Here is a 9,886-nt window from a genome sequence, read left to right on the forward strand (position 1 = left end):
CCTCCGCGCCGCCGCTCCCCGAGGGGCCGCCAGGGGGCGCCGCCGCGGGCACGGCCGGGGCGGGCGGAGCGCGGGGAGCGGCGGGAGCGGGAGCGGGAGCGGGGCCGGCCCCGGGCGGGCGGAACGGAGCGGAACGGAGCGGAACGGAGCGGAACGGAGCGGAGCATCCCCTCGGGCCCGGCCCCGGGCTGCAGCCGCGCTGTACTGCACCGATACAGCCCCGCCGTCCGCCCCGCTACGATCCCGCTGATGCTAAATGCGTCATTTTGTAACTATGCGTTGTCCGAATAGATCTCGAGCGAGGGGTGGTTGGTCTGGATTTGGATGGTCTCTCAGTAGAGTCACTTCAGTAGCCATGAGCAGAAATACGCACGCGTGTCTGTGTGCACAGCCACAAACATGTAACATGTATCTTTAATAAGGACAAATATATCCCTAATAAAGATAACACTAGCAAAAGGAAAGAAGAGCCAAACTGAGTGATTGCTTTTGCTTTCTCTGCATAAGACTGTCCAATTAAAAGGCTCCGTGGCAGAAGATGGCTGGGTTTTTCACACGGGTGAACGCTCCGGTGCACGGCGCCCTCCGCCCCCGTTCCCAGCGCAGCCCCGCCTGGCCCGGCCCGCCTTCGGCATCGCCCGCTGCTCCCCCGGGCGCTCTCACCGCCCCGAGGGGCTTGGCACAGGAGGCCACGGCTCCGCTGGAACTGCCGGCGGTGGTGGCATTCCCGTGTCCGCGGTCACCACATCTCCCAGGGACCTACAGGGCCCGGCTTCCCCAGCGCCGGGCGAGAGAGAGGGCAGGAGCTTACACTCAGCTCAGCCCGGGGCTCAGCACCCTCAGAAGCGGCAGGGAAGGCTGTGTCCAGCCCCAGAAATGCCAGGGTCAGGGAGGGTGCAGGGCCCTGAACACTCAGTCCCCAGGAACACCGAAGGTGCGGGCACTCCTGTCGTCCTGCCCCAGCCAGGCACACAGGAGGAAGTGACAGAAGGCAGGGTTTGGCCCGCTGATGTTTCTTAAGCACCCGTCACGGATTTCAGAGGACAACCTTTGCTCTGGGTGTTTATTAATTGTCCCTTCTGACCCGGAGAAAGGCCATGATGGAGCCTGCACACGACTCTGGACTAGGTCTGCTGTTCTGGAGCTGGTGCCAAGGTGCCCAGCAGCTCAGGAGCCAGCAGTGCTCAGCTGCTGAAGCATTTGACCATCAGTTACTCGGTGTTATCATCTCCGGTGTTCCCAGCTCCAGCTCTTCATCTTCTTCCTCGGACCAGCTCAAGCTGTCATCAGAGTCCTCATTCTGCACAGCCCCAGGCTGCTCTGTGTTTGCAGCTTCCTTCTCTTGCTCACCACAGGACTGCAACTTGCTCTGGGGGAGCTCCAGCCTGGCCCAGGAGCCAGGGCTGGCTTTGCAAAGCGTGATCTCCACCTTGGCTGGGACCATGCTCACAAAGCTCTTCTCTACGTCAATGGTCTAGAGAGAGGGAAAGGCAGAGTGAGCCGGGCAGGGGAGGGCAGGCAGCACTGCCCAGCCTTCTTTCCCCTTACTGGAAAAGCCCTGCCAGAGGAGAAATGTCCTGCTGTGCCAGGAGAAGCTTGGGCTGCAGCTGAGCTGAGCTTCACCTTGTCATGTCTCAGCAGCACCACAGTGCTGCTGCAGAGCTCAGGGAGCTCAGCTTGCCTCAGCCACACAGGCAGCTGCGGCACAGCCTCTCCCAGCAGCGAGCTGTGCTGAGACACAGCCATACCCACACCTGCCAGCCCTCTGCTGCCTGCAGGCACAGGCAGCACGCACCAGAAATACAGACAAGAAATCCACATGCAAATTCCTGAGCCTCACTGCTGCTCCCCAGCCAGCAAGCAGCTGAAAAATCAGCTCAGCCCGTGGCCTGCCTGCAGCTCACAGCAGGATTGTGCAGGAGACAGGGACCTGCTGGGCCAAAGAACATTTGAAGCAGCCTGGGACCAAACCCAGAACACCAGAACACCTATAGGGCTGGCAGTGACCTCCAGCTCTGACCTTAGCCCTGGATCAATCAGTGCAGCCACCTCAGCCTCCTCACAACCCTAAGGCATTTCCCAGCAGAGATGGCCATAAATGCCTGTATCTGGGCAACCCAGCCCAGGACGAAAACCTCAGGCTGCCTCACAGAAATGCAGCCCAGCCCCATGCAGACTGCTGGAACAGGGAAATCAAAGCAAACAGGATCTTACCCCCCAGAGCTCCAGTTCTGCCTGGAAAATCTTATCCCCTTCAAAGATGACATGAGCCTCAAGCTGAAAGATCAACAGAAAATTATCTGAGAGGGTAGCATAGCACTGCCAGAGCTCTTCCCCCAGACAGTGCAGCTGCCTTTCAACACCATATTGCATCCCACATCCAGGCTCCAGTATAATGGTCTGGTGATCCCCTCAGCACCTGGCAACATTTCACCCCTTTCAGAGCATGACAGGTTCACCTGTGACACAGGCCAGGGGGTTCAAGGCCAACAAATCCACCCATTGAAGCTGAAAGCCAGAGCTGCTGGGCAGATGCAGCAGTGGAGCCACTGGGCTCTCAGCGTGGGGATAGCAGGTTTACAGTGCCAGCCCTGCTTGTAGCAACAGGTCAAACAGGCCACCAAAGACCACCACAGGCACCCAGCTGGCTCCTGGGGCTGCAAACTCAGGTGGGCCATGAGGAGAGTGCACATCCCCACCCACTCACCACGGTGCGATTTGCCTTCACGCTGCTGAGGGCAGGCAGGGGGTTCTTGGCATAGACCGTCACCACCACCTGGCCGCTGGTTTGGTGCCAGTCCTGCCGGCACAGCACCGCCTTCTTGTCCTGCCGAGGAGAGGAACCCATCACAGCCCAGCTGGGGCTCAGGCACCGCTCAGACAGAGGGGACACCAGAGGATGCTGCCTTGTACATCTCCTTTGAGATGCTTAGTTCAGGTTGGCACCAGCTAAGCAAGAGCAAACCCTGCCTTTTGCACAGGTTTTTGAGGGGAAATGGCTCATGCAAAGGTGAGCAGCCCCTGCCACGCTGTCTGTCCCATGCAACATGGGACATCTGTGCTGTGCTTGGGGTTGCTCCAGGACACTCTAAGATCAGAGACATCTCCTAGCTCCAGAGTCACTCTGCTATGCCCAAGCTCCTAAGTGCTGTGCACAGTCAGGAAACAGCCTGGAGGACAATGCAGGGGCTGTTACTGGACATGGATCATGCCCCCATGCTACACTTGGGAGTCAGATGAGCCCCAGCTGGCCATGTTTCACCTTTGCCCACCTTGTCAGCACCACAGGCACTGACGGGCCTGTGTCCCCAGCAGGCTCATTTCTGACCATCACAATGAGACAAACCCCCTGCAGCCCTCCACACTGCCAGCCAAAGAAATGCTCCAGGAGGAGTCCTGGCCCTAGACTTAGGTGACAATTAGCACAAAACATCTGCATCACAATGTCACAGTTCCCTCACTGCACCGTCCTTTACATTCAGGATATGTTTTCTGCTCCAGAGCAAAGAGCTTGGGCTCAGAGAAGGTTGCTGGGAGCAGTGCTGACTCAGAGGAACACAGTGAACTTTCAGGGTTATCCTGGGCTGCTTCAGTGCAACTTTCCCAGCTCAAGCCTGTTTCCAGTCAAGAACTTTCCTGGGGTGTTGAGAATTGGGATCTTGTCCCCACTGTCCTGCCACAACACCATGTTGGTATGTGGATGAGATTCCTCCTGAGAAGCAGCTGCAGAAGGAAAGCTTCATTAAAGCCAAATTCAGTTATCTGCAATCATCTGTCAAGGCCTTTGGGGTTTTTTTTGTAGGACTTTTCCTGTGCTCAGCCACCTGTCTCTATCTGGCAGCCTGTGCTGTGTCCAGGGCCAGGTCCTGCCTCATTCAGCTTTCCATTGCGCATCTGCCCACTGGGTGTGAGAGCTGACACATCCTGTGAGTGCAGAGCAGCATCTTAAAGGGCAGATGTGTGAAGATTAGGCATTCAAACCCTGTGCAGTCATCTGTCGGCAGTTATGAATTTTAAGACAATTAAATGCAGAGCAAGGGAAGGAGCACTCTCAAATGCCAATAATGCAAATCACTCACATGAGTTGCCTCTGCTGAGAGCCCCCTTACCTTCTTTTCCGTCCAGCAGTGACATCCACGGCTGCAGCCTGGCTGCTCCATGAAGGCGCTGAAGTCTGTGGTTTTGATTCCACAGCAGCTCCAGTACTTCATCCTGAGGAGAGCAGGGTGACCTTAGTGGGGCCATCAGCAGGAGAGGGGACCTTAGCAGGGTGGGGAGGGAGAGGAGCTCATTACCAAGAGCTCCACCTGTCCCCTTGCGGGGTGTCACCCACAACTGCTGTGGCCACACAGCCTTGTCATGCAACATTTTCAGCCCGTGGCAGGGTCAGTTTGGTCTCTCATAAAGGATTGTTTCTTACCCCTCATGGAAGACAGGAACACCAGGATGAAACGTACAAACCTCTGTGTTACTCTCTGGGCCCTGGTAGATCTGTGGAGAAAGAAGCAAAGTTCTATCTGTGTCTCTGGCACAGGACGAAGTGGCACAGGTGTCCACTCATCAATGCCCATCCATGTAGAGGGCACAGAACAATGCCCAACATCACCCTTTTGCCAGGCCCAGCATTTGTGAAGACTCACTCTGGGACCATGCTCAGCCAGCAGCCCAGCACTCGTCCCTGCTCCCTGCTGCAGGGCAGCCACCCTGACCTTGCCAGGACCACAGTGTCACCCCTGCCACCCTGTCAGCAGCCCTTCCCTACCCTTCTCTAAAACAGCCTGCTCCCAGCCCAGGGCTTGGCAACACAAGGACAGTGAGCAAGTTTAGACACCACAGAAACTCACTCTGAGGTGCAAGAGGTCATTTGTCACTCCTGTCCTTTCCCCTCCTTTCCAGAGCATGTCAGTCTTATGTCCTCATCTACCTCCTGCCTTTTTCTCCCTGCTCCCTTGCTGCTGCTTTCCAAGCAGGCTATCCCTGCCACAGCTCAATCCCTCCCACTCATCCTCCAGGCAATGCTCCACAAGGCAAGAGAGAAATTGGGCTGTGCTGCATCAGTTCAATGCAGGTGGGAATCGATCCACATGCATTTTGCCTACATGTTCAATCCTGAACCTGTGCTGTATTTCACTGCAGGCAATCAGCAGCAGTGAAACACAAATGTACCACCAATCTGGAAGCCTCTTGCAGGAAAGTGGTTGGGAGGTGACTGAGGTGGCTGCTCCCAGGGCAAGATGAGAATATGGAGCAGGTGGGCACTGCCACCTTCCACCTGCGTGGTACCTGCCCTGAACCTGGACCTGTGATGCTCCTGGCCACAAGGCACAGGCTGGGTAAAGATGGGACCCTGCCAGGTACTCACCGCCTTGCAGGCTGCATTCTTGCAGGTGGTGCCAGCTCTCACCTGGGCAGCCTCCTCGCCTGCAAGAGCAACACAACTTCACCCAGGACACACAATGCCCATGCCTGCCCCCAAATTCCAGCCCTGCCCTCTACCAGCTCCCCAGCTGAGCACAGACCATCCCAATGTGCCTCCAAGACACAATTTTAGCTGAACATGCAGCATTCACTGACTGCACTGAGCCTGTCGTGCAGGTGATGAACTTGCCATGTGCAACCCTGGTTCCATCCATCAGCTTGTACCTGTACAACTGCTCTTGAGCGTCTTGTCCTCGGAGGTCATGTTCAGTTTCTCCAGTGCCTGCTCCAGAGACCTGGATACTTTAATTGGCAGCAGTTGTCTTGGCTCATCAGAGCTGGGAAACAGCAGCAGCAAAGGCCAAGTGGGTTTTTCTGCGATTTACGTGTCATTTCCTCTTCTGAGAGAAGAGCAGGGCAGGACACACACAGAAGTGACACAGCAGGGCAAGACTGTTAGCTGAGCCTGTCTCACCTTGGTCTTTCCCGCAGCATCTTCTCAGCTGATTTTGGTCCTTGGACAATGAGCTCCTTCACTGGTTTGGCCTTTGGTTCATCTGAGATCTTCCCTTGGCTGGAAGGCTCAGGGGGCTTCTCCTTGCTATGAAACCCCTTTGTGCAACCCTGAGCAGCAGAGACAAGCCTGATGTTTGCTTTGTCCTCCTCAGCCTGGTGGCTGTTCCCAAACCCTGTGAGTTCCCATGATGTGGTGGCTCAGTGTCCTGCAGAGATGGGTTCTGACCTTGCACTTTGGGAGCAGCACCCTTGCTTGGAGGGGCCTTGGAAGTAGATAGCAAATCCCTGGCTGGCAGGGCAAAAGGAACCTCCCTGACACAGGACAGAGATGGGACAGGACTGGGCAGGGGCCAGAAGGGAAGGATGGAGGAACAATGGGTGCATTTGGGCTGGCAGGTCGCTCACCTTTATGGAGAGGAACTCAGAGAAGTCTGTTGTGCGTTTCTTGCAGCAAGACCAGCCCTAGACACCAGGACATGACAGGCTGGTCAGACGTGGGCAATCCTGGTGGGCACAAAGTCACTCCCCACGGCTGCAGCCCCAGCTCCTGCCCCACTCACCTTCAGGGCATCGTGGAAGATGGGGACACCTGGGTGATACAAGCAGGAATCTGAAAAGGGAAAATCGGGAAAAAGCTTTCAGGAGAAGCAATCCTGCCCACGAGCCACCTGCGGCAGCCAGCAGCTCCAGAGCCAGCTCCTGCCATATGGGCTGCCTGTGCTGGGCTTGGCAGCTCGGCAGCCTAGGCCACACTCTGGGAAAGCAGAACACAATTCCCATTCCCTCCGGTGCAAGGCACACAAATTCACTCACCCTCAGCGTTGTGCTCGGGATCAAACCTCTGCCCGCAGCCCTTGTTGTAGCACAGCAATGCCATAGCTCAGGCCTATTCGCAGTGTCCTTCACTCCTTCCACGGAGATCGCATCAGTCTTACCCCTGCCCGGGATCCCTCCCCTGCGTCCCCTCCGCCTGCAGCCCAGGGCCGGGAGGTGGCTTTGCCTGTCTTTGGAGGCAGCTGTGGGAGGTGGCCGGTAACCGGAGACCGGGCTAAAGATGGACAGGGCAGCTGATGGGGCTTGGCGCCTGTGATATCTGCACAGGAATTTCTGTGCTGGCCCTGTGCCCGGGGAATGGGAATGGGCACGGCAGGGTGGCCCCGGGCGTGCAGAGGTCCTGTCCCAGTGCCTGCCATCCTCCCAGCCAGCATCCATCACCCCAGCGTACACACACACACCAACCACGCTCGGAGAGCCCCGAAACGGGAGGGAAGAGAATTCACAGCGTCACAGGGCAAAACTGGTGCTAATCTCCCCCAGCCCCAGAAGGCACAACCACCTGCTAAACAGAGGCACCAACAGATCAAGGCTGTGAGTGCGGCCAAGACATCTTTTGATGCTGTTTTTTGTGCAGCCCAGGAGTAACAAGTGGTCAAGGGAAGGTTCTTGGCCAGACATGAGAAGTAGGACACAGTGATTACATGGGTGATTATGATTAGATTCATGGCTAATACAGTTTTAAAATATTGCCAATGCAGTATCTAAACAACAATTACATCTATTACAAAATATGGTATATGGAGGAATGGTCCCTCTCATTGAGTCACAAGCTTCAGTGAGACCCACTCACTTTCTAAACCTCTCAGGGAAATCTCGGTGCAGTTCAGTCCACTTAGTCTCAGATTTGGTTACAGTCTTTGTCTAAAGAATTATAATATTCACAGATTTGGCTAGAAACATACAGATTTACAGTCTTTGACCCCGGAGAATTCACTATTATAAAGCCACAAGGCAACTTTAGAGCTGCTTTAGAATTCTATCTCTGTATTTGACCAGATCTTACTCTACTCCTCCAAAAGTGAGCATTCTGTGTGTTCCTTGCATTCTGGCTGGACCTACCCTGGAGGTGTCCCCAGGAGGGGCAGGAATAACCAACACCACTCAGAAAGCTGCCTGTGACCTTGGGAGTGCAGTTTGCATGGTTGGCCCAGACTCCAGCAGCATTTCATACCCTTTTGCAGGTCGATGTGCACCACAGTCAATCACAAACAGCTCAGCTCCCCCTGTCTCTGGAATACATTAATCATGCAAGCATTCAGTGAGTTCCTCCTGCAAAGCCTGCCTGGTATTTTCCTCTTATCTTCGGACAAACCACATTGCCCAGCAGAGATTGTGGAAAGGGAGAGGGAAAGATGCACAGAGATTCAGACCTGACTATCTTCCCTTGTCATCACATCAAGGATGAAAATTGTTCCCTGGAAGACCTTTGTAATCACAGAGAAATGCAAAATGTTACTTGGGTCTCCTGTATGCAGAAGGGGTTTGCTCAGACCCCCTGCTCCCCTTCTGGGACCTAAGAGTTTTCCTCTACGCACAGGAAACCCTCCTGAGATCAAAGGTTTTACTTAGTTACTCTCTAAGTGTCTAAATCAAATATTTTCTTTGTGCTGTTCCTGTTTGCAGAGACAGCTGTTTCCTGGGTGCTGCCCTGATCTCCAGGAGCACAGAGCATCTGGGGACCATTTCTGTTCAGGAACTGGGGCTGATATAAGTCCTTGGCACTATCAGACAAGTCCTGCAGGCAGAGGATGCCCAGGGAGTCTGCTCAGGACGTGAGCCCACAGGGTCTGCCGTAGCTGATGCAACCCTAACCCCCGTCCTACAATGTTTGTTTAACCTACTAAATCCCTCTACAAAGCCTGAAGAATTTTCTGTTATCCCAAGGAGATCTCCAGAGTTCAGAGTTAGGGTGAACTGTTGCCAGAATTCTGGAGCTTATCAGGGAGAAGATTCCAGATTATTTCACACTGTCCTGCTACTTCATCTCCAGCTCAGCTCTGCCACCCCCACCAGCAGATGCCCCAGCCAGCAGCAACATCAGGCTTTTCCTTGTCAGCTCCTTAGCAAGGAGCCAGCCCTGCTGCAGGGGAGGACATGTATCTCTGTCACACCTCTTTATGCCTGGGCCACCTGTGTACAAACCTGCATCCACCAAAAAGCTGGGAGAGAAACAGGAGGGCAGTGGGGAACTTGCCACATCAGCATGAACCACGTGGCTTCAAAGCACTATACTGCCTCAGGTCACAACTGACCCAACAGTCCCAAAGGTGGGTAAAAAAGTGCTGCTGGCATCCAGAGCCTCTGCTTAGGTAAGAAAGACCACTGGGAGCTGGGCAGAGGCCTGTGATGGGGGAATTTGCAGTTCTGGGGGCTGAGCAGAGCTATAGTGTTTCAGATCTCCCTGTTCTTTCCACGAGCTGTCAGCAAGGCTGCAGCTGTCACCGACCCTGTGCCAGTGAGAATATGGAGCTCAGGTTACCCTGCACACCTCAGAGGAAGCAGCAACAGGATGATGTGGCTGACACACATTGCAGAGATAAACAGCAGGTACCCTGCGGGGACTGTGGCTGAGGCAACTCTGCATCTGAGACAGGAATCAAGCTCCCAGCTGCCAATTAAAAATAGACCCTGTTTGCTTTATGTACACTTAATTTTATACACAGCAGATCAAAAAACAAAGTAGAAAAACCGTAATAAATTATTCTCAAACCCAGCTTAATGTGTTCGCCCTTGAACAATCAGGGTCAGTGTACAACAGCCCTGCAAGGTCCTGGGGAGAACATACTGAACACCTCCAGGGAAACAAACCCAGCTCACCCCCGACCCTTCAGTCATTCAGGATGCCCTATGGAGCTGGGGTAAGAGCAAGACACTGCATTTCTAAAGCACAGGGTAATTCCTCCAAACAAAAGGCTTGTTAAGTGAAGGGATATCCCTGAAAAACATATTACTGCTATGTATGCAGCAGAGGCAGGATTAATGTTTTATTTATTTGGGCAATAAAATCTTTTGAGAAAGAACATGTGTTGAGCAATTCTGCCTGGCCAATCTTCAGATAAGACTGCTAAGGAATTATGCACCACCTGTCCAAGGGGTCTGCACTGCCAGAAAACTA

General features: G+C 54.4%; 1 protein-coding gene across 1 annotated transcript; it reads right to left on the bottom strand.

The window, feature by feature from the left end:
* Positions 1-1,034: 1,034 nt before the first annotated feature.
* ITGB1BP2 (integrin subunit beta 1 binding protein 2) lies at positions 1,035-6,961 on the bottom strand. The gene is made up of 11 exons (XM_023926948.2): positions 6,748-6,961; positions 6,495-6,544; positions 6,340-6,396; positions 5,894-6,042; positions 5,644-5,756; positions 5,363-5,421; positions 4,421-4,491; positions 4,110-4,212; positions 2,708-2,827; positions 2,215-2,277; positions 1,035-1,474 (listed from the first exon to the last, which is right to left on the bottom strand). The coding sequence occupies exons 1-11, from the start codon at positions 6,809-6,811 to the stop codon at positions 1,208-1,210; spliced, it is 1,116 nt and encodes a 371-aa protein (XP_023782716.2). The 5' UTR covers positions 6,812-6,961; the 3' UTR covers positions 1,035-1,207.
* Between the last annotated feature and the right edge of the window lie 2,925 nt (positions 6,962-9,886).

Source organism: Cyanistes caeruleus, chromosome 14, assembly GCF_971803275.1.
Source record: "Cyanistes caeruleus chromosome 14, bCyaCae1.hap1.1, whole genome shotgun sequence".
NCBI classification, from domain to species: Eukaryota; Metazoa; Chordata; class Aves; order Passeriformes; family Paridae; genus Cyanistes; species Cyanistes caeruleus.

Bases quoted from the DNA above. Each gene is read 5' to 3' on its own strand.
- ITGB1BP2 (XM_023926948.2), bottom strand. From the start codon at position 6,811: ATGGCATTGCTGTGCTACAACAAGGGCTGCGGGCAGAGGTTTGATCCC. The intron at 6,397-6,494 runs GTGAGTGGGGCA...CCTGGTGTCTAG, and splicing joins TCTTCCACGATGCCCTGAAG to GGCTGGTCTTGCTGCAAGAA. The intron at 6,043-6,339 runs GTGAGCGACCTG...TCTGCTGCTCAG, and splicing joins CTGAGTTCCTCTCCATAAAG to GGTTGCACAAAGGGGTTTCA.